Source organism: Neolamprologus brichardi, chromosome 15 (genome assembly GCF_056152115.1).
Source record: "Neolamprologus brichardi isolate AB-2024 chromosome 15, ASM5615211v1, whole genome shotgun sequence".
NCBI lineage: Eukaryota > Metazoa > Chordata > Actinopteri > Cichliformes > Cichlidae > Neolamprologus > Neolamprologus brichardi.
In genome coordinates, this window is record NC_142118.1 from 19,846,208 (window position 1) to 19,870,773 (window position 24,566).

Here is a 24,566-nt window from a genome sequence, read left to right on the forward strand (position 1 = left end):
CACAGGCCAGACTGATTGCAGATCTTCTGTGCTGGACTTTAGTCTCTCCAGGACCTCAGGGGCTGACAGTGGTCGTTGACCATTTCTTCCAGCTCACTCTAATGAATCAGTGAGTGTTGTGTTGAATGCTGTTTGTGTGGCAACATCTCTGTCCTATTTCTTCCTTAACGTCTACAAAGTTATAGGAACTTTACAACACTGGCAACTGTTAAAATAACAATTTAATCTGGTATTTTTCAAACATCTCACAGGTATGATTTCACTTAATCACGGTATATAGTAGAATAGCTTACGAAAACAGGAAATGATACTGCTCTGTGTGCGATCATTGGTCAGCCTCCTCTTACAGCAGTAAATGACAATAGAAAAGGTCAGTAAAATAAAGTGGATAAGATTGCACGCACAAATTGCTCAACATTTAGCCGATATAGATACTGAAGACTGAAGCACATGAATGATGACAACAGTACGGTGCCAACCAAACAAAAAGTTTCAAACAGAAGCTACAAAGCTGGCCTTATTTTAAAAAAAAAAAAAAAAGAAGTTATTTTTAAAAAAAAGCAAGACATTACAGTTTGTGTTGCTTTACCACAAGGAAGAAAAGAGCAAAGTCAATGTCTGGTGAAGTTCAACAGACGTGGGCTTATTACTTACTGCACCTCTACAATCACATCATGCGTTTACAATGGCATTCATTCAATTTTAACTTTATGCATCACCAATAGACCCCTGACAGGAGGCATGCTGAACTTTGTGTCTCTACAAGTGTGTCTGGCAGATGATGTCGTCATTTGCTTTGATGACTTCTTTGTGATTTTGGTAGGCTCCTTCTTCAATGGGTTTTGTTGGATGCTTGTGTTCATGGTACTCCACTATCGGGTAAGTGATGGCGGTGACCACCAGCACGGCCAGCACGATGTACAGTTTATACTCCAGGCATAAGAACGTGCTGTAGGCGAAGGCGATGACGAAACCCAACGACTCCCACATCCGGTAGTTTGCAAACGCCGCCTCTTTTTCCCGCGGGAAGAGGATGCCGTAAAGAGCTGTGAGACAAGGGGGTAGGGGCGCCAAGAGAAGGTAATTAAGTGCAGGTAATAAAGGCAGTGACTGCCAGTAAGGCTTATAGCCTTTATTTCTACCTGTAGTTATTTCTGCAGCTGTAAATGTCTTTTTGGACTGGTTTTAAACTCCTGTGTCGTCAGGTCATGTTACAGAGTAACAGGGGTAATGTAACAAATTACTGTCTCCAATGAGTAATTAAGTAATTTACTGCGTTACATTTAAGAAAAATAACACGTTTTATTTAACACTTTACTTTTTTTGAGTAATGACCCTTATGGCACTTATAACAATGGATTTTGTTTCTATGTCTGAAGAGCAAAGACAACATACAGTGTTTTAAATAGCCACTAGGCGGCTAACCTGTGTGTGCAGAAGGACTTTAAATCCTATGAAAGTCTAGAGGAAAACCACCTTTTGACTGAGCCTGTAAACACTTTCCTGATTTTGTTACCATCTCTGTCTCCACAGAAAATTTAGTTTACACTGGTTTAAGGTTCACGGTTTCAGAGTGCACACTGCAAAGCAGCATCTCAGGGGAGAGCCAGCAACAGCATGTTATCTTGAAGGGGAGATCAGCTAGATTCTTGCTAATTTTAAGCTTAAGTTTGAGTTTTTTTAACTAAAAAAAATCAGAAGACAAGGCAAGACAGCATTTCTAGTTCAGTCAATTGCACATGCGTGCATTATAATGAAGGCAGACCGTTTTTGAAATCCTCATTTGTGGGTGTACCTGCTAGTTGCCCCAGGTGGGCTGATTGGGTTTCTTACCATTAGTTTGGGTTTGCCAGATAGCATCTGACAAACCCCACAGAGCAGGAAACACAAAAAACACAGCAAGCTGATCACGATGAGGCCTCCAGTACAAAAGAGCAATGATGCAGCTCAAGTTCGTCAGTGCAGCTGAAAGTGGAAAGGAAAATAATAAAAGAGGAAAGAAATGTATTAATACAAACATCAACAACAAAACAAAAACAGCAGTGAACGGTCTTTAATTATTGTATTTTGTTAAAAAGGTTTTACCCAGGGCAAAGAGTGGAGCTCTTCCAGTGTGCCGGGCGATTCTCCCAAAGAGAATTGAACAAAGGGAATTGGAAGCTCCAAAACACATCATTACAAAACCAACATAATGGATCCCCAAAGCACAAGTCACATAGTTCTGCGAAGAAACACAGCAGACATTTATAAGGCCCCCTCGTCTTATCATTATTGGTGTTGACAAAATTGGTAACACCTGGATAAGCAGTGGGCTGTTTTCAAAGAAAGTGTTAGTTCAGAGGAATGAATGGCTTTCCCAGGGCAAATTAGCATCAGAACAAACTACAAGGCTTCTGGAACGATGTTCTTTGGAGAGATGAAATCAAAGAGGAAACGTTTGGGCATAATGTGATCACGTTTGGTGAAAACCAAATACAAAACATCAGCACAAACACCTTATACGAAATATGAAGCACGGCGGTGGAGTGGTAATGATTCTGGCTTGTTTTGCAGATGCAGGACTTGGGCACAACGCAGTCATGTATACTGAAGTATTCTAGAGTCAAATGTGAGGGCATCTACCTGACAGCTAAACTAGGCTGAAATTGTGTCATGCAATGGAACAATAATGCCAAGGACAGAAGCAAATCTACAACTAAATGGTTAAAAAAGAAAAGAATCAAGGTGCACAATCAAAGTCAGACCCCAACCCAGGTCAGTGTTGCTGACTTCAGTTAATTGGAGATAATGTATCTGACCACACCTCCCTACACACCCCTTCTGGTTTTCCATCCCCAAGTCAAGCTGTACTGCGCTAATAATGAAAAGATCTAAAAAATTAGGCTAATATATCAAATCCTTTTATTTAACTATATGACTTAATGAAAACTGCACTAACACCTGAAAGCCTTCATCTTTTGGAGCTCTCCTTACCTTGGTGTACTCCCCTGAAAGGAAGCTCTGTTCAAAGCCGCTGTACATGGTGAGTGGGATGAGCGTCACCAGCCTCCAGTCCTTCAGGAGCCTGAATGTTGCCAAGAACGTGTGGCAAAACGGCTGCTGGCTACCACGAAACTCGCTGGCCTGCTCGCGGTCGATGTTGTCCAGAAACACCGCCACGATCAGGATGGCCAGCACACCCACGCCTGCCACACACAAAGAACAGTGATTTAGAAGACAGCTGCAATATGTTAGTCGCACCTTCACGAGCGGTTGCATGGTTATATAATTTCTTTGCTTTAAAGTTTGGCTGATTACTGATTAGCTAACACCCTCATTCAGGTGATTGGAAACTTTACCGATGTAGCTTCCGACGAGCGTCCACACCAGTTTCTGCTCAGGCCTTGTGGTGTTCCCATAAGCAGTCACATTAAGACCGCAGTCGGCTGCTCCACAGCTTTCCAGCTGCTCCTGTGGGATGTCAACTGTCAGAAAAATATACAATTTGTTTAAGCGAATATATCACGACCTACAGTTTTTGTTTTGTTTGCACTTTGCTAAAAATAATAATAATATTCGCCCTTTCTGTTCATCAAGGATGATTCAGTGTTACCTTACAATGTAAAGCTTTTTAAGGCAGCTGTTAAATTTAAACCCACAGCTGAAGCGTGAACGTAAAATCACCGTTTTCCTTGTTTATGTGCCGCGCATGCTAAGAACACGTGCGGGTGAAGTAAGAGGCACATTTTATAGCCCAGCTTTTACACGCTCACTGTAGCCCTTGAAACATCACGGTCATGCCTTTTCTTGACCTTGTGATGTTTTTTACCAAGGTCAAGGAGACGGCGCTAGAAAAAGGTGAATGTCTGACCCACGCTCATTGGTTCATTCTGCATATGCAGCCTTGGCTCTCCCCTTGTTAGCTGTCAGATTGTCTGTTTGCACTCAGTTTGTCCTCCTCTTGTTCCTCACGCCCCCCTTTGATTCATGTTTTGTTTAGAGTCAGTATATCCCTGTTTTCTTTAACCTTTTTCCTTATTTTTTTTGCAGGGCTCAGACACTAAAATCTTTACTTTTTTATTTGATCTACCTCAGTCCAGTGTCCCTAAAATACCAATGTTACAAAAAATCTCTCAATTTTTTGTACTGGAAGTGTGTTGGATTGTACTGGACACTTAGATGAGACTTCTGTTGAAAATTGTTGATAGAACGGCCAAGTTTACTTATTTTAGTCGATCAGCACGTTTAAACTGTAAAACTATAAAGATTTTGTTGCTGATTGTTTAGTTTAAAAACGTTTAAAAAGAAAAAGAAAGAAAAGAAAAAGCTCTGTAATAACTGCAGTAGTAACAGTGTCCCAAAGTAAGACGGAAATAAAACTGGAATAAATGTCTCTGTGGAGTCATTCTTCCAAGAAAGTCTCCTTTTAAACTGATAAGCAGAGAGTATTGACGCCATAAAGTAACATACTGCATACCTGGGAACTTTAAACACACCTTTTCTCATACTGTCCTTAACTTGAGCCATAAAATAATTGTAAGACATCACTTAGACCTTGTTCAGTGATGAGCTGAAGCTGGCAGCAACACAAGATATACATATTGTATTTCACAATTCATTAACCGCACAGAGAAGGCATCGTTTTAATATGTTAAATATGTTTCTTTAAGCAACTTTTTCATGACTGAGCCAAGTGTCCTCCTTTTTTGGAAATTAAAATATGGTCACCCTACTTAAGCTAAACTTGTCAAATCTGAGTTTGTAAAACTATTTTTAAACCTGTATTTACATCTAAACTCTAAAAGTCAAGCAAGTTTTGAGGGCTTTGACTGTTTCTTGCAGGCGCAGCAGCCTCGATACAAACTGAGTTTATACACAAGTACCTGGAGAAAAGATTTGCTAGTGTGAAACTTAGATATGCAGGACTACCTGCTGTGGTGACCCCATTTTTTGTTTGTTTGTTTGTTTGTTTGTTTGTTTATCACTGTAAATTGTGATTTTTAATGATTGTAAGTCAAGCCAATCACCAGGCTAACATTTGTTGCTAAGCTGCCTCTTCTCCTTACACTACTAAATGTCACATCAGTGAAAATCTTCACTCATTTCCAGCAAAGCTGTTTTTGTTTTTTAATAGAAACTGTGCGTTAAACATGTCATTTGTTATTTGTAATGGCGGTTTAATACTGCAGGGTTTGTATATGGAACAATGCTGATAGGCTTGCCCATTGAATGACAGAAAATACTTCATAAATAATACTTTCAAATACTTGAAACCCCACTGCACACGTACAACATTTCAATGATAAATAAGGAAATAAATGTGGCAAAATGTTGCACGCTGTTTTCAAGCTTACCACTGAGGAATTAAACTTACTGGTATAAACAAATAAAACTGCACACTGCAACCCCAAAAAGTTAACATTGTACAACTTTCAATGCACAATTAATGAGGCAATTAAACCAGTCCTGGTTCAATTTAATCAAAATGTGACCACTTTTCTGCTGCCTACCAATAGCTGTGTCCTGTCCAAAGATGAGCGAAGACATCAGGTTTCCCCAAACAGCGGAAGACTGAAAGATGAAAAAGAAGATGCCGAAATAGTAGTTGATCATGTCAGAGCCTTTTTTGTTGTCTTTGGCGGCCTGCACGTTCCCACATATGGTCAGGTAGGTGCATTTAGCCGACCACAGAGGAGAGCCACCCAACCCCAGGATCACTGAGGTGGGGATGAGAGTGTACCTGTGTGAGAGAGCAAAGCAACACTTGGTCTCAGCTTCAAGACTTTTTATTAGCCAATGAGGTTATTGGACAAGACGTGTTGCAGTTGGGTATTACAAAAATAATCTTTAATAACAGACATTAAAAAATTAGAACCCCAATTAGCCTCATTCATTTATTGTTTTTAATTGATTGTCTGGTTGATTACCATCCTGGGTAGAGGTTTCCCAACGAGTAGGACACGTAGCAGGCCATGCTAACCACAATGGTCCATTTACAGCCCAGGTTTTTGATCATGATGGGAGGGAGAAACATGGAGGAGATGATGATGGAGGCGTAGATGACGCTCAGAGAGGCCACGCCCATCCCCTCCGCTGCATTCAGACTGCTCTGCACAGAGAGCAGAAACACTATAAGTGTTGATCAGAGGTTCAATGTTATGAAGTCGACTGCACTATAATCAAAACAAAACAGTTTTTTCTAAAAGTAGACAAACTTGAGTATTTTTTTATATGCTCAAAATATTTTTAAATATAGTGAGCCGGCGGATTTACACACAGAATAAGTGTTTAAAATTCGTGCTTGGACTTTTGAGTGATGTAAGGATTGCACATAATGCAGCACTGTTTATAAATAGGGATGTTTCAGCTTTGCTATGTAGCCCAATCTATGTCTTATAAGCTTTGGGAAACACTTTGAATTAATATTACTGTTACACTGACCTACATACTGATATTTACATAATAATTACACAATATCAGCACCAGTGTTTAAAGCAAGTTGATCATTAAAGGTGGCAATATTAGTGTAATATGTAAAGACTGATTGTGATTTGAAAGTTAATTAGATTTCATTCATGATTCTATTTGTATTATATATATGTATATATATATATATATATATATATATATGTATATATATATATATGTATATATATGTGTATGTATATATATATATATATATATATATATATATATATATATATACATATATATGATTTATGCCACGTGCTTATAACTGTCAAGTTTTTTATTTTATCTAGAGTACTTCTAGTGTGTGCACAGATAATTATGTCTAAAGTAAACAGAAAACTGTTTAATTTACACTTTACTTTAAAACTGTCCAGCTCTCAACATACAACAGCAATATGGAATTTTTGTAGATATAATATGTACGGATGTGAAAGTTTTTATAGTTTATAACAAATTCAGGTATTTAAAATGTGTTATAACATATATGTTCATTTTTATTCAGTTCAGTTCAGTTCAGTTACTAAGAACCCCTTAATTTCAAACAAATGTTGTAATACAGTAATTGCAGTTCTGGTATTACAATAAAATTATTCAGTACATTAACAAAAGTAATGTCTTTGTTTATTTATTTAAAGGTTTTGCACAATTAGTTATGATTACCATATTTTCTTTATTTTTATTTTTATTTTCGAGCTCAACAGACTGGCGGCCTGTCCAGAGTGTACCTTGCCTCTCGCCCTATGGCAGCTGGTAGAGGATGGATGAATGGATTGTTATTATTATAATATTAGTAGTAGTAGTAGTGATAGTAATAGTATCAATTAGAGATGGCACGATACCACTTTTTAATGTCCGATACCGATACCGATATCATAAATTTGGATATCTGCCGATACCGATATGAATCCGATATAGTGTGTTTTTTAATCAATAAAACTGTTTTTTAAATATCTTGCTGCTTTTTGTATAAGTTCATACTCAAGTTAAACAACAACAACAACACTAAAGCTATTCTGTTATACCTGTATGTAAAAAAAACACACTGCACCCAAAATATTTCATAGATCAGCAATACTGATCAATCTAATAAAGTTAAACCTGCTCCATCCTCCCTATTCTGGTATTTTAAAGAGTACTTAACAGAAATATTAAGCAACCTAACTAATAGGGTTGCAAACTCCCAGCAAAAGAAAATAGGGAACCACCCTCTTCCTCATGATGCTTAATCAATGTAATCAACTTTAATTTGATGCAGGGTGAAAAAAATGCACAGAAATCAATTATTTTTCAAGAATAATTAAATAGATTCAACATCTTTCTTCAACAGAATTGCAGAATTCACAGATGGTACCTTCCCAAAGGAAAAAGTACTATAGCTTACTAGGGTATATTAGACTTAATAGTTACTATATACAGTAATGGACTTCTATACATTTTACATCAGATTAAAACTTTGGGTGTAAGATTCAGATAATTATTTATTAAAACTAGACATTTTAAATGAGAATAAGAAAGAAAAGTATGTCTTTGTGCCCCCTTTTCCCTGTTAATGCCCTATCGGCCCCCCTGGCTAAACTTTGTTAGATCCGCCCCTGCACAGTTACCAGCCGTCAGCTACGTAGAAAAAGATCCTGGTGTAGAAAGTAATATTAAATAAATTCTAACAACAGCTTATCAAGGTTAAACGTGCTGCTGTTGTTCAGCCGCTGGTTTCCTCTTTCTGGTGCAAAGTGGGCCAAAAACAAAGAAGAGAGACGGACTCGCGACAGAAAAGCCGATCAGCTGATCATTAAGCAGTTTCAGGATTGAAGTAGCAGCAGGAGAGAGAGAGAGAGAGGCAGTCGCTCCATATATCGGTTGTTAAGCTTAACGCGGGAATGCTTTACAAACATTCAGAGATGAACTTACACACTTGCTTTACTTCTCTCTGAGATAACTTCCTCGGAGATGAAATGTTTGCTAGCAGGCTACAAATACACACAGCCGCTCTATCACGTGACCACACTGCTCCGCTGTGCTACGGTTATGAGCCGAGTTACGCCGTGTCGCAAGTTTTGTGAGGTGTTTTTTTTATATTTAATGGATCGGATTACATTTTTTATTTCTCTCCGATATCCGATCCAGTAATTTAGGTCAGTATCGGACCGATACCGATACGTAATATCGGATCGGTCCATCTCTAGTATCAATATATTATGAGTTATGCGTGCATATGGAAATACAGAAATGAAAAGATTTTTCCAAATTAATCATACATGTGAAGAGTGTGAAGTTTTATCAGGAAAAGGAAAAAAAACTACAATTATTAGCATACTATGTGCACCATTAATATTATACCAATATTTATATTTGTTAGTAACATTGTTTTGTTCAGTTATGATATAATAGTCAAGAAAATAAAAAATTAATCCAGAATGGATTACTGGCATCATTTGTTGACTATAGGTATGCAATGGTATTTAACATCTCATATTCAGTTAGTATGAATAGATTCTTCGAAGCTCCAATAATGATTGAATGAAATCCGGTGCTGACTGACAAACATGACCGGTAATTATTGACATATGGAAAACTTGTAAAGTAAATTATTCCTTGGTCCTTTCAACTGTTTTTCCCTCCTTAAAGCAGTAAATTGTAAATCTTCCACCTACCTGCAAACTCTGTAGACCTCCATAAGCCGTGAACAGGGACAGAAACCCAATTGAGACCACCAGCACATTCTTGAAGTTGCGGCTGATCATGGCTGCTTCTTTAAAAGTATATTTAACAAAACAAAAACCTTCTCAGAGCATTAACCTTTAAAAACAAAAAACAAAGAAAAATAAGTTGTGTTAGGTTTTTGTATTTAGTTTTTTTGTTTTGTTTTTTAGATTCGTGGCTTCATGCAGCAGCTGCTGCACAGAGTGAAGTCAGAGGTAGCTCACTGCTGAAGGCATTTCTGATAAACGTTTACACTGGAAATAACTGAGAACAAAGTCCAGCCCTCTTTCTGTCACACACATACGCCCATACACCCTCGCATTACGCATGTTTTTGCAGACAACTATATATTGCATTTCTTATCACGTTGGCCTCAAAATATGGTGCAATTTGCTCACATATCAAGCTCATATATCAGACTGCCCTTCTTTAAATCCTGCACTTTCTCTGAGTCATTGCACATGTTTTGCCTGTAATTGTTGATCATTACTACTTTGAGCTTCCTTCTTCTCACTCAACCCCTCTTCCTCCTTCTTTTTAGTTCCTTTTAAGATTTTGAATCCAGACTCATTGTGTGTACTTACACCGTCCATACATACAGGAGCACTGACCACAGAGCAAAGGTTTACAGTGTTACCTCTCATTCTTTACTTTTATGAACGTACAAGACATCTTTTGCTTTTCACAGCACGACAGCTTGTTGTTGTTGTTGTTTTAAACAGAAAACACAGGGACACCGCAGTCCCCTCTGTTATCTCAGCTGTACCCAAAGAGAAATAAATTCCAAACCAGCCAGTGAGTGCACGCAGATCATTTAATTTGTGTAGCTTTTGGTGAAGTTTTTTGTGACTTGTGATGGTCAAAAAGCTGCTTCACTGCGTCGGGGCTGATTTGACAAATGAAACTTCTGTCTGTATTATCTGGTGTTTATTTAAAGCTATCAGAAGGGATGGCAGATTACAGGTGGAACAGTTTGAGACTAATCATATGAGGCAACTCTAAGAAACAGCTGTTTGAAACTTCATATCTCTACACATAAAGTGTTGGGTGGTGTTGGCCTAATGAGGACAGATGTAGGTCACACACAGCGCTGCACAGACCTGAAGCTTTTTCACTGCCTATTGGATATCGGGCTGTCATGGCCTGGATATTGAGAAACATGCTTTCTTGCCTGTCTTCTGCAGAGGGACTTGTCTGGCTTTGTCCTTAGTTAAACAGGTTTTTCAACCCTTTTGATTTGCCTGAAGGACTGCCTGCAGTGTGTGTTTGGTTTTGTTTCTAATATTTTAAGGTCCTCAATACACAATACAATACACACACACACAAAAACATTATTATAAAATGTTTGGGAAAAAGCTTGGCTTGGTTAAAAAGGTCCCAGTTTAGATCAAAATAGACCTGTTCTCCAGCCGTGTCTACAAAAAGACTTGTGATCCTATAGAAGTCTGCGAGAACACGGCTTTCTGTCTTTGTAAACACTTTAATGCTGAGTTTATGGGCTCAGTCACTCGTTTTGGAGCATGCTGAATAAAAAATGATGTTTGTTTTGAAACTCTTTTCCACACTGTGTTTCAGATTGTAGTATTATCTGTGTCAAGTCATTGACTTGACTTTGGTTTAGTTGGGGAGGGTGGGGGGTTCAAAAGACGCACAAGAGTTTGTGAAACTGTCACAATAAGTCATTCAAATTTTCCCCTTATGCACGTCTTTTTGTGTAGGAGAGCATGAAGCTGTAAGATTGTCCACTTCATGTCACAGGTGTACTCACCATGGCAACCACACACCGACACACATGTATTAAAAAACATGGCAGCCATACAAATTGTACAAATGATGTGTGAAAGTCTGTGATGGGTCTGTTTGTTTGTGTGTTCGTTGATAAACTTTTGCACTGAGAGAAAAAGTCTCATGTCTCTTTCTCATGGCAAACTATGAGAGTTCAATGACCTGCTGAAAGTGAATGACTGTGAGTGTGACTCTCCACGTTCCTCCTCGTCAGCGTGAAGGTTCAGAGTGTGAACTTTATGGCGGGTGACAAAGTACTTGAAATCTGTGGACACTTTAAACAGTTGTTTTTCATTTTTGAATTATATAAAACTATTTTATAGCTTTGTAAAAGAAACCGAATTGTTTGGCGTGAGTGCTTAAACAAATCGACTGTTTCTGATTGCTGTGACAATACAAATGAAAACTGCACATCAGACTTTATCCAAAACAAAGGAGGAGCTCGTTAAACTGCGGCCTAACGTCGGATAATTTGCTCTCGTAGAGTGTCATAATCTGAAATTATCATGAAGTGATAGCCGTTATCGCATGTGTCGATTATGGTGATATAATAATATAATAATATCTTGACTTTAATGTTTTCAAGTGGAAATGACTGAGTGTGAGATCAGTGTTGATCTTGATCTTGACGCACTGATTAGGTTAGGGCTTGAAAACAATCAAGTCCTTCCCAGTAAACTGACTTTTACTACGTGCAGATTCTCCACTAAATAATAAAATATGCAGGGCTGGTGCAATTACGTTGTTATGCTGCAGTTTTATCAGAGATCAAATCTGTGTTTATGGGCGTCTTATAGATGATCCACCCTGTTCTTTAGACACAGTTTGCTGTGACTGCATGTTTTTGTTTGGATTTACATCATAAGTAGACTTTCTTCCCTGTACTATCTGATTGATGTTCATCATGTAAAATGAGCGACTCGAGAAAGATAGAGAGAAGTCATGTCTGAATGCATGCCGCTATTAAGCTGAGGTAGTGATGAAAGATGAAAAGATCCCGAATGTTCCTTAAAAAAACTTTTTTTTTTTAAGTTATTTAAGTCATCAAGTCATTGTTTTCATTTAGTGTTAAAGCCCAGGTTTTTTATGCATGTAAAGTACAGCCTTCCTGCTTTCAAACACAGTAGAAGCATAAATAGCAGTTAGGTCCTGATGCTCAAATGCATCAAATGCATCCACAACATTTGTGTCATAATACTGAACATGCTGAAAGGAGCTGCCAGGATTGCTGAACAAACCACGGGCCTCTGGAACAATTCCCTTTATCAGTCCAAAGAGGAGATGTTTGACCATAATGTACAAAACACATCATATCAGCACAAACACTTCATGACTGGCTGTTAAGCACAGTGGTGGAGCGGTGATGATTTGAGCTTGTTTTGCAGACACAAACCGGGTTTGTATTCTAGACTCACATGAGAGGCCATCAGCACGACACCTGAGTCGTGCAACAGGACAATGATCCCGAGCACCGTAATAAATCTACAATAGAATGAAAAATAAAATAATAAAATAAAATAATCAAGGTGTTGCAATGGCTCAGTCAAAGTCCAGACCTCAACCTGATTTAAATGCTGTTGCGAGACCTTAAAAGAGCTTTGCACAAACAAATGCCCCAAACTGTCAACGTACTGAGGCAACTTTGTAAAGAGGAGTCCGTCACAAACCCTCCAACGATGCGAGCAACTGATAAAGTCAGAAAAGGTGGATCTACGAGATCTACGAGAACTTCCTATGCTGTTTTCTGTTGGGCCTGCAGGAATGCTCACAATTAAATAAAAGTATTTAATCCCTGTTGTTGGAACTGTTGCTTTTCTAAGTTATATTTTAAAGTGAAAAACTTACAGATAAACAAACAAACAAACCAACTCTGTAACAAACTGTCCAGGACACACTAGGGATGCACTGAGTCTAGTTGTGTTAATGTAGATGCATACATTCCCACACTCAGTGTTCATTAGCATGCATATAATCAAATCAAATGCACATTCAGCAGGGGTACAAACTGCACACTTAAAAATATACATGTGACAGTTTTTAGCAGTGGTTGGGTATGAGATCATGTAGACTGAAAATTCGGACAAAGCTTGTGCTGTTTGATCTAAATCTGGCCTGCAGAGGCAGAAAAGTGCTGACCTGATCTGTTTTTATTCATATGTGGAGCGCTGTGACCGATGAGACTGTTACTGGTGCACGGCTGCGAGGCCGTGACTCTCAAACCTCAGGACCTCTAACTGCACACAGAAATCAGACAGAAGTCACTTTTTATCCAGACCTTTAAGGACACAACTGTCGAGCTTCAGAGGAAGCAAATTTATCTGCATATTGTCGCTTAAAATGAAATATGTAAAACCAAACATTAAAGCTGTTTTTGGCAAAGATAAAAGTGAATTTTCCTTCATTTTGAAGAAATGAAACTCGGCAGGTCAAAAGTTGAACAACCTGCCATGAAGGTCGACTAAAGAGCTCTGGAGCAGGAGCATAAACTGCCGACACACATTTATAAACAACTTCCATTAAGAATGACCCATTCACATAAGGTCAAAACAATACAGTATGTCAGCTTGACTATATTATACCTATACCTATTTAACAGTTTTACTTGTTTAAGAAATCTTTCATCTCTGGATAACTTGAGGGAGCTGGTGATGATTAGTCACCACCGCTGGACTGTCTGTTTGATAAACTAGAGCTGAGCTTCAGCTTAATCTCAAAGACGTAATCAAAGCTGCTCATCGAGTGCAGCAGTTCTTTAAATCCCGCATCTTCAGGACTCTATGTGAGTGTGTTTTGAGCTGGCTTTCCAGCTTTTCAGCAGCAGGGTTGTAAAATAAGCAGAGCAGTGGATCTGACTTCACAGGAGGACGTTTGCATGTCCCATATTCCTGGGTTTCTCTCCAGGTCTTAATAATAATACTAATACTACTACTACTACTAATAATAATAATACATTTTATTTGAAAGCGCCTTTCAGAACACTCAAGGACACTGTACACAACAGAATAATAAAAACAACATAAAAGCAAGCTGTTTACACAATCATAAAAGCATGAGACATAAAACACATTAAAAATAGCAGAGTGGAGAGGTTATGTGGGATAAGCTATTTTGAACAAGTGAGTTTTGAGCTGGGACTTAAAGAGAGAGAAGGAAGTGATATTTCTTAAATCAGGGCGTAGGGAATTCCAGAGTTGAGGAGCAGAGCAGCTTCTTTCCTGGAGCATGTACCACTCAGAAACTCTAAATTATCCATCCAGTTTGGGTGTTGATTAAAATCTAGCTAAATAAAACCCGTCATTTGTTTCTTGTCCAGAATAGTTTTCTAGGCGACGTAAATGAGTGAAATTGTTGGTGGTAAATTCAACCACTAGATGGCGACAAACACACACAGATGCGAACAGAGCAGGTTCGAGTTTTGTCGTTTTCACATCAGTTTAGTTTTAATTTACTGAAACTTACGTGGTCCGCTTGTGTTAATGTCAGGTTTAGTTTTCTTTATTATAATCGTGGTTGCAATGGGAAAGATTTAAGAAGATCAGAGCAGACTCTCAGCCACGAAGATAAAAACAAAGACAAAAACAATCTCTCTGCAAATGCTAAAGTGAAGCCAGTGAAGCCTTTTCCAATATGCAATACATTAACAATGTTATCTGCTCATATGCACCCCTGCTGGCATATCTGACCCAACTTAGATGATGAAACCATGCTTTAATAGAGCGTAATGCAAAAAATACAGTTTTACTGAGTCTTTTAAAGCACTTGGTGTCTCTAGATACATGGCAACCTATGAGCCAGGAGTCTAATTGGTTATTTATAACCTGTACTTCACTACAGTTTTAAGATAAATATTCATCACGTCAACCTAAGTCTTTGTTATACGCATGATACATCAAAAAAGCTTAATTTTGCATATCCTTTGATGCAGGTTAGAGGAAATATTTTAGATATGAAACGTTTGAATTAAAATGGATCAAATGAGTGTGTGTGTGTGTGTGTGTGTGTTTTTAAAGGGACCCAGGAAAATAATAACAATAGGATATTTAACAGAATATGTTAAATGAGTCAAATTGGAGATAAAACAATAAGAGTGAATACAGCTATTTTAGCCAATGAAAGAAAACGAATGAATAAAATTAAGTCACTTAAAAAATAAATAAAATATTTTAAGTGATCCCAATTTTATAATCCAAGCATAATCTTAACTAACAGGGTAAGTTTTAAGTCTCAACAACTTCACCAAAGGTTTAAAGGTATAGCTAAAAATCAGAGGGAGTGTCCTGGTTTGTAGCCTGGAGGTCCAGCTGCTGGATACAAAAGCATGGTCCGTTTAGTATCTGTTCTGCATTTCAGGTGATAAATAAGCAAATTTTTAGCCCTAAAAACTAAAATGTCTTACCTGCTTACTGAGGCCAAGTGCTAAGGAATTTATTTTGTGCTTATCTTTGTGACATTCAAACATATCAAAGTGTATTTGGTTCTTTGTTTGTCTCTCTGTTGTTGTCTCCATATCCAGACTCTCACACCCACCTGCTCACCCCTTCCTCATCCTTCAGTCGCATTTTTACTCACTTTTACTGCCTGGGTTATTTGTGTTGCTCTGCATCTTTGCATTTCATGCATTTATTTGTTGTTTTGTTTGAATTAGTTTCAGTTCTTCTTATGTGATCATTTCTCTTGCTTCTTTGTGTCCTAATCTCACTTCTCTGACTGCATCTCCCTGCTTGTCGAGTTTCTTTGCAGTTCCCCTGTTTTTATTTCCCTTTTCCTATTTTTGTCCTGAATAGTGCTATATAAATAAATGTTACTTTTACTTACTCACCAGCCAGAACAAGGCCTTACTTTTGGGTTAGTTTGCCTTCATCCATGTGTCTGCATTTGCCTCTGAAACTTTGCGATTGGTGATATTTAAAGATATTCTGTGTGTGTTTTAGGAACACACAATTAAAAACCACTGATCCGCTTCTAAAGAATTACTTTATTTGTATTTTCTAATCAAAGTTTTACCACTAGCCCCTGCAGCTGTCATGGTCCAGGTGAGCGCCAGTGTTTTTCCTGTGTCCTCCCTGAGTTCCCTGGTATCCGCCCATTTATGCCACCTGCTCAGCTGACTTGTATTTAAGATCAGCATCCTCATCTCTCTTTTGCAAGATCGTCGACTAACCTCATGTTGGTAACAGGCCGATGCGGTTCATGGTCTTTGTGAACGACTCGTACTCACCTGATCTTTTCTTTGCTTCTAGCTGCCACGTTTTCTCCGTCACTCAACTACTGCTCAGGATTTTCTGGACGCAGTTCTCCACTTTGTTGCCGTACGCTTCACCACTCTAGTTTGCATCATTCGCTATCTCCACCTGCCTTCCTTCCTACCACCTTCTTTTGTGGATCACTGGGAAACAAGGTTGGAATAATTTCTCTCACTCTCCACTGAGGAGCTCACCTGACCATCCGCCTTCCCAGTGCTGTTTACACTTCACATCTTCAGTCTCGTTTCCTCTCCAATCCCTTCTAATCACGCTCTGCCCACATTTAGACCTGTTAGCAAAGAAGTCCTCCTTTGTGTTGCCACTTTTTCCCAATGTTCCTGTAAAATAAACTCATTGAAACCTTACCACTTGCTCCCGTGCTTGCATCTGTTTTTGGGTCCAAGTTCTTGCTCTAGCCTCCAGGCTCCCGTGACAGTAGCTCTTCACTGATCAGACCCCGTTACTTTTTACTCTTAATTTCCTCTTTTTCCTTTTTCTTTTTCTCTTTTTGTCTGTTTTCTCAAACTGCAGAAGGAACTCCTCTTTGCTGCAGGCACATACGACAAAAGAGACTAACCAGTCTGCAGGATCATCCGCAAACAAGTCAGGGCAAAGCCAAGAAATATGTCTATTTGAAGCCTAACGCTTTAATTATGTAATTACTTTCAAAATATTTTTATTTTTGCACTTAACACCGTGGTAGTATTGCACTGTATGATTATTGCCAGTTAGTTCAAATATTTAAAAAAAATCACTTTTGAATCTCATAAATCCCCAACTTTTGTTTTCCCAGGAAAAATTAATAGGCCTCATTTACAGCAGATACACACAAATCTGCATGTACAAATGTTTCATATACTTACATAAATGTTTCTATCACTGATCTTTATTTACATATTTAAACCAGAATGAGGAAGTCTTGGCTATTTATATAAATTTAAAAGGGAAATTGTGTTTTCCTCTTTGCTGAGCTAAGCTCCTGGCTGTTAATGGACATTACAACCTGTAAATAGTGTCAACATTATCATCCAGAGTTTTAGCTTCAACTGGAAATCCAACATCTCTGACTTGGTGCCTAAAACACTGGAAAAGCAAACATAAAAGCTTCACCTCATTTGAGGTTATCGAAGCCAGATTTAAGGGATGTCGATGTAAACTGTCTGTGTATGTTGTCTTGACTCATCTGGTAGGAACATGGGAATCCTTTCCTAGCCAACTTTGTTATCCACACCATGTGACACGACCTCAGCATTCGATTCTCTCCCCTGATAAATGCCCTCATGCTCAACAACGCCCTGAAAAGTCCTCAGAACTAATGCCAAAACTAACTATTCTCAGTTATCACAGGCTGAGCCTGTTTCTCATTAAGGGTACATCTGAATTCCCCTTTAATATCAATCAAAATATGTTAGTAGAATCACCTCAGGCGATGGGTGTTTCTGTAAGAGAAACAGCAACTGATTGAAATCCAAAAACGCACCGATAACCTTTAACTGAGCAAAACAGAATGAAACGCTAACTCCTTTTGTTGAGTATCTCTAATGAGAGAAGAATTAAGAGGGAAAAGCGTGCATGCACTGATACAATGTGGAAAAAGAAAAGGGCAAACACAGTTTAAAGACACATTTTACATAGCACCATGTTTGTCTTTGGCATTCTTTTTAAATGACTAAAGTCATGCAACAGAGAGCTGACTGCTGATGAACACGGGCTCTGTAGAACATTATTGATTGTGATATCTGACACAACCCTTTATGTTGTGTATAAAAGAAGAACACTATAAATTTTTTGCTCTATCATAAGAAGTTATGGATTATGTATCAGAGGGAAATAATCACTGGTACAGAGAGTTTTAACTGCTTCAGCTGTGACTGGCTGACAGAAACTGGATTCTTTTCATGCCGCTGACAATCAGAAAGGAAATTATTCAAATTTGCTTTTATATAGAGACAGAAAAGGGTGAATGAAACCATGGGAAGTTCTGAAAGTACTTTTAGTTTGCTGTAATTATTTCACTCTTCCAAAAACTCTCCAGAGACTCAGTTTGTGGCAGTATTTCAAAGAGAAACCTGATTAAGGTTCTTCGACCTCACAGGGTTAAACAGACTGTATAGTGTTTCCTTCACTTTAGAGGACGTCACATTGACTTGAAGTCATTTTCTTTAAACTTTATCAAAACCTACCCATGACAACCTAAACTTAACTTTGAAACAAGCTTCAGCCTAAAATGTAATCTCCAAAGTTATTAGCTCTCAAGTAGTCACAGTGTGAACCTATAAACAGACTTATGTCACCCAAAGCATGACTGATATATGTACATGCACATATTTCTCGGCCTGGAGGTAGGTAATAGGGAATAGAGAGGCAGACACACAGGTATGTCTGCACTCCAGATATGGGCTGAAAGCTCTGTGAGCAGACCAGCTTACGGCACTTTAATAATGCAGAGTGTGCATGAGAGAGTGAGGTGAGCCACTAGAGGACTCTGTTATACACAAAATGAAGAACTGAACACATTTGGGAACAATACAGCCCGAGGCCCAGAATCAGGCCTCAGACCATCTCACTCTGGCATCTGGCGTCCTTCAAGGAAGCTAAACAACCTTAACCTCCCACCAGAGACTAAAAGGACACATTATTTTAATGGTTCTTTAGGTAGATGACTGTAATAAGTCACATACCACACATCACATTAATTGCAACGTACAGTCCTGTTAAAAATGAGGTGCATCCCATGATTCAGTAGTTTGTAGTACCACCTTTAGTAGCAATAATATTAAGTAACTGTTTTATGACTTCTGCATCACTTCAGACCAATGAGGTTTGCAGGCTTTTGTTTATGCACATCTCTCTTTACATCAGGTTGAGTGTGTGACTGTACCTCTGCAACAGCTAGATTCTTTTTGCCGCTGTGCTTGCGATCATCGTCCTGTTGCATGACCCAGTGTGGGCCAAGCTTTATCTGTCAGACATCTGAGATTCTACAATCAGATGTTCTCAGATTTTACTCTAGAATACTTTGGTATACAGAGGAATTCGCAGTTGACTCAACTGCAAGGTGCACAGATCCTGCGTCTCCAAAATGAGCCCAAATCATGAACCCTCCATCACCATGCTGACAGCTGATACGAGGTGTTTGTGTTGATATTTGCATTTTCGCCAAACATATCTACTGGACCTCATTCACCAGCTTTGTGTAGAAATAATTGTACCCAGAGCAAAAAAAACAAACAAAACTAGTGCACATACAAAATCACTTTTGAATTTCAGGGGCATGCAGTGGGCCCTACTAGTTTCACTTTGCATATATTAGTGAACTAGAATCAATCTAAACCAACAAGCTTGCACAACCTGCGTAAGCAAAATATGTCCCCTTTAATATATCATTGTCAAAGAGAGAGGCTATGATAATGAACTCGAAACAGAAAAAAATATATGAGGAAGCACAAAACTAAAATGCATCACTGGAACTGGAATAAAGTCAAAGAGAAACCAAAGGATCAAACTCACTTTGGAATGTAAGGAACTGAAGGCAGGAACCAGAAATAAACAGCAACTAGAGCTCAGATATAAGAACTAATGTTTCAGATTATTAAACCTACAAATAAAAGAACCAAACCCCAGAAAACATAAGCAGCTAAACGCACCCCTGGAAAATAATCAGGGAAATAGAGACCAGTGACCCTGTCATAAGAGAAAATAAAACCGGTTATTCAAAATTCAAAATAATAAAACAGAATTAGGAAACAAAGATCAAAATCAGGGACAATGAGAGATTTGCAGCTACTTTAATTGGGCCTAAAATCTTATCAGCTTTCCTTGTTAACTTCAGTTTTCTGCTTCGGGCTTTGTGTCACATGATTGGGGACATTTGAGGTCTCTTCTATGCAAAATAGACCAACTGAGCACAATCTACCCCAACCAGAGACAGAAAAGCAGGTGATAGAAATTCACAGAGAACATAAAAACACTGAGAGGCAACACTTTTACTAAACAAAAAAGGAAAGCAGTGCAGTCACTAAATCACTTCTCACTAATGATCATCACAAACGCGCTTTTATAACCCGCAACAAAAATGTGGAGACTGACACCAGAGTTTTTAGAAGCATAGATTTTATTTTAAATTGCCTAACAAACTTAGCTGAAACAGTTAGCACCCCAAAGAGCATAAAGGCAAAGAAAAGTGGTATCTCATCAAGTCACCGTGCCTTTATCCCCAAAGTTTCCAATAATGAGCTCAGAGTATGTGCAGGTAATCCTTGTGAGACCAAAGCTCAGACTTCAGACTGATTAACATCCTGTTAGACTTTTTGTTCTGCCCTCTGGTCCGTCTGATGTCACTGAGTGCAGATTTCACAAACATTGTCACATCAGATGGACATAAGAAGCTGCTGTCCGTTCGGTTTTTGAGGGGCAGCGAATCAGAAGGAAGCTGGTTTAAAGGAGGACTATCTAAAACAGCTTATTTTAAGGGGACGAAATAAGTGGATGCACTAGTATGAAATGAAGGATTATTTTTAACTATAAATCATGCAAAGTTACTCTTGTTGAGTAGATCTTTTTAAAAACTGGAGCTGGAAATGAGCCGGAATATGTCTCTTTTAAAGTTCTTCTCCGTGCTACTATTTGATAAAAGCTTCTGAAAGCACTCCAGATCTCACAAAGTCACCTCTAATCTGTTTATTTTTTAATACACTGCCTGCATAAACTGTTCAGCTGTCAATCACCCTGTAAAAATGTTTTCCCAGGAATCTTTGTGTTGATTTATTCTGAATAACTGGACTCTAGGTGCTTAAAACAGCCAAGTGGATATACTCTATGTTAAGTTCCCACAGTAATACAGCTCTTAGGTATCATAAGTTTATTTATAGAAATGCTACAGATTACTAAATATTAAGCGTGGAGTTTAAAGAATGAGGAGAAGATAATGTGAGTTTTTTAGGTCCTTTGATGTCTCTGTATTAAAGTAAGACTAATGCTTCAAACAGGCCAGTGAGAGCTGTGAAGGGAGAATTCCTTATTCACGACTGAGCGGGGCCACACTCTCTAATCCCAGACCCCTACCTGTCTGACTGCTACAGAGTCATGGGAAAAAAGCTCTCTCATACTTTGTTTCTCACACATACACATAAACACACTTTCTCCCTCTTCCAGACTTTCTTTTCTCACTCAATCCTCAGGCTCTCTCCACCAAATCCCCCAGGAATCTCAGACCTGTGTGTGAACCAGGCTGCAGTCGACGAGATATGAGTTTTTAAAGACTGGGAACGATACTGGATCTTCCTGGATTGAAGATGCCGACAGACTTCATATCTGTAGATCTGACTACTTTAATGATAAATAGAAATTTCCCTCTGCTGAGTGAGGGACAGTCTCTGAAACCAAAACAACTTGACAAATAACAGATGATCTAAAAGCCAATAAACTTCATCACATGACTCATACTAATGGGTGGAGCATGAAGAACAGACCACATCTGATTTTTAATCTGAATATTAAGCATATTTTGGTCTAAGCTCTAAATACCACAGACACTGAGATAATCACAAAGACGCTGTGTGTAAGCAGCAGCTAGTTATATTCAGAGTCACAGTGAAGCAGTTTTATTAAAAAATGTGGAACACTGGACGAGATCTTTACCTTCTCGAGAACATTAGAGAACCGCAGTTTGCCTGCCATGTGATGGGTTAAGTTTTGGTTCATGCCGCGGTTTCGATTAGTAGCAGCTTAAGTTCCCTCAGTGTTTCCCTATCATGTGTTTCCTTGTCTCTGACTTCTTGTTTACCATGACTCTTCCTTTCTTTTGCTTCTCTTTGTTTCAGCATTCATGTCTGTATCCATCTACTATTTCCTGTTTTACTTTGAAAGGTTTGTCTTCTTTCGTGTCCTGATTGTCTTCACCTGTGTCTTGTTGGTCTCCTTTTGGTATCCTATCGGTTATTCTCAGTGGCCTCCCTGTGTTGCTGGTCTGTTTAATCTTTGGATTTGTCTGTTTTTGATCTTTATTAAAGACCAACTTTATTTTTTCTTTCATTTTCAAATCAACCCTGATACTCGTCTCCACCTTCTCCACCCTGCCTGGGCCCTCTTCTTCACCGCTCTTGTGCACTGTCCATTGCTTTGGATGGCTGACTCCAGGTATTTAAACTCATCCACCTTTACTACTTCTGCTCCTTGTATCTTTACTGTTTCTCCTGTCTCTTTCTCATTCACACACACTTTCATTCTTCTTCTCTTCAGAGCGTACCTCCCACCTCTCCAAACTCTCTTCCTGTTCTTACTAAATAAGTTAGTTTTAGATTTTTAGTCTTGCAGCTGCAACCTCAGGAATGTTTAAGGATTTGCAAAACCTGTCTAAAAGGAAAGCACACTGCCTGAATCGAATGAGCAGCCAGCTGTCATTTTAGTCACGCAAAAAATTCACCCAAGCAACTTTCATCTACCGGCTGCTCATCACTGTGCATGCCAGTCATGGCTGAGAAATGACAATGGCTCTAACAACAAATAATACCTAATCAGTCTATGGCTAAACTCAGCAGCAGGTATCTTACCTGTTCAACAAATGTCATCCCAGCCTTAGTTTCTCTGTCTCTAAATGAGACGTGCTCCAGGGCTGAAATCCGGCAGCCGGCTGAGGTTCCAGCAAATGAATGGAAGCCTTTACTGTCACCGCACAAAGTAAGAAATGATTAATTGTGACAAAGCAAGGAGAATTTTAAATAAGTGATTACATGTACAGTCTTTTACTGAACCACACAAGTGTCACCGTTCTTATTTAGAGAAGAAAAGAAGCTGCAAATAAAACAATGAAATGTAGATTTTAAATCATGTAATAAATAAATATACTTATATTTAACTGGTACTATGCACTATAATTACATATTTTTCATGATGAGGTCTAATAGTAACAACACCATGTTGGAAGCTGAAGAAAGTCAAGTGACTGAGATTGTTCAGAGAAGCTATGAAAGATAAAACTCCTGCGTCTGAAAGGTGAAACATATGAAAGCTGGTTTCTGCTATTGAAAACAAAATACCATCCATAAGTCTAAATTTAAGGTTAGCCATCTCGAAACTTACTGACTCAAACTTGTGAGTAAGTCTAAATTGTGAGACAATAACCCGAAAAATGGGAATTCGAAATATCTGTTTAACGCTGCCTGAAAACAAATAAATAGATAAATAAAAATGAAAAAAAGAAGAAGCTTCCATCGAAGCCAAAAATGCATTAAACGTTCATTTCAATGGCTACCAGGAAGGTGGCGCCTACCTGTTGCAGACACAGATAATGGACAGCTGGAGACCTGAATGCCAGCTAGTCATTCCAGTTAATACTTAAAGTCGTCGAGTAGGGTAACATCTTTTTAGAACAGATGCCCGTCGTGATACAACCCCAAAGGGCTTTATGTTTCCTCCCATGTTGACAGCAGGGATTTGTGTTTGTTGTGAATGTGAAAACAGCTCTGAATCACTAAAAACTTTCCTGATGAGTTACACAGTTACACACCTTCATTGCATGTGATGTGAGGGCATCTGGCTGGTACTTATTAAACAGGATACAGAAACCAGACAGGATGTTTTCCACCATTTTTGTATCTTCTCCTGCTTCAGTTTTGTTTTATTTCTTGTAAATCAGGACCCAAAGGTTTTAACACACCTAGACTGGACGGTGAGAAAAATCCAAAGACACAAAAGACAGTTTTTGGTCTGTAACTGTGTGGGCTACAATAGGAGCACCTTCTGATTTCCTCTGTTGCACACAGTTGGGTGTGCCGGACTCAATGCTGCCAGCATAAATGAATTTGTTTACAGTCTGTCATGAATGTGATCAAATATTCGTACTATTTAGTATGCCAGAAAAATGAGACCATATTTCACTGTATCACAACTCAAAGTTAAGTTGGGAATACCAGGAAGCTCCACAGACTGTGACGGATATATAACCAAAAGGGTTAAAAGTTCAAGTTGCAGTTTTACAGCCAAGTAATAAGTCCCACCTTTAGGCATACTGAATGCACATACTTTGTAAGGGCAGCTGCAGGACAGGCTGAAAGTGAGCAGACATGGTATGTGATTTTAAAAGGAAGCAGTAAAGAGAGATCAAAGGTGAATGCAAAGGTGAAAGGTTATCATATGGAGAGGTGGAGGGAAGGGAAGCAACAGAGGAACAGACAGCTTAGGCGTCAATTTCCTTCCTATCACAGCAACACAGCTCCATTTGGAGCAGCAAAGAGCACACATAGACAAAGTGAGCAGAGATTATTATCACAGAAATAACAGTTTCACACAGCATGTCATGTCCAAAAAGAGATGGTGTCGATAAAACACTGTGTAAGGTAATTTGTTCAGACGTTACAGCCATTTTGGGTTGTTTGCACAGAGCTGATG

At 38.7% G+C, this 24,566-nt stretch overlaps 1 protein-coding gene across 1 annotated transcript; it reads right to left on the minus strand.

Annotated features, from left to right (window-relative positions):
- Positions 1-530: 530 nt before the first annotated feature.
- unc93a (unc-93 homolog A) lies at positions 531-9,368 on the minus strand. Its single transcript, XM_087852580.1, has 8 exons — positions 9,102-9,368; positions 5,907-6,088; positions 5,490-5,719; positions 3,339-3,464; positions 2,974-3,185; positions 2,086-2,221; positions 1,834-1,965; positions 531-1,046 (listed from the first exon to the last, which is right to left on the minus strand). Exons 1-8 carry the CDS (start codon positions 9,189-9,191, stop codon positions 760-762), a joined length of 1,395 nt encoding a protein of 464 aa, XP_087708706.1. The 5' UTR covers positions 9,192-9,368; the 3' UTR covers positions 531-759.
- Between the last annotated feature and the right edge of the window lie 15,198 nt (positions 9,369-24,566).

Bases quoted from the DNA above. Each gene is read 5' to 3' on its own strand.
- unc93a (XM_087852580.1), bottom strand. From the start codon at position 9,191: ATGATCAGCCGCAACTTCAAGAATGTGCTGGTGGTCTCAATTGGGTTT. The intron at 6,089-9,101 runs GTAGGTGGAAGA...CTCTCTGTGCAG, and splicing joins GAGGTCTACAGAGTTTGCAG to AGCAGTCTGAATGCAGCGGA. The intron at 1,966-2,085 runs GTAAAACCTTTT...TTCCACTTTCAG, and splicing joins AGCTCCACTCTTTGCCCTGG to CTGCACTGACGAACTTGAGC.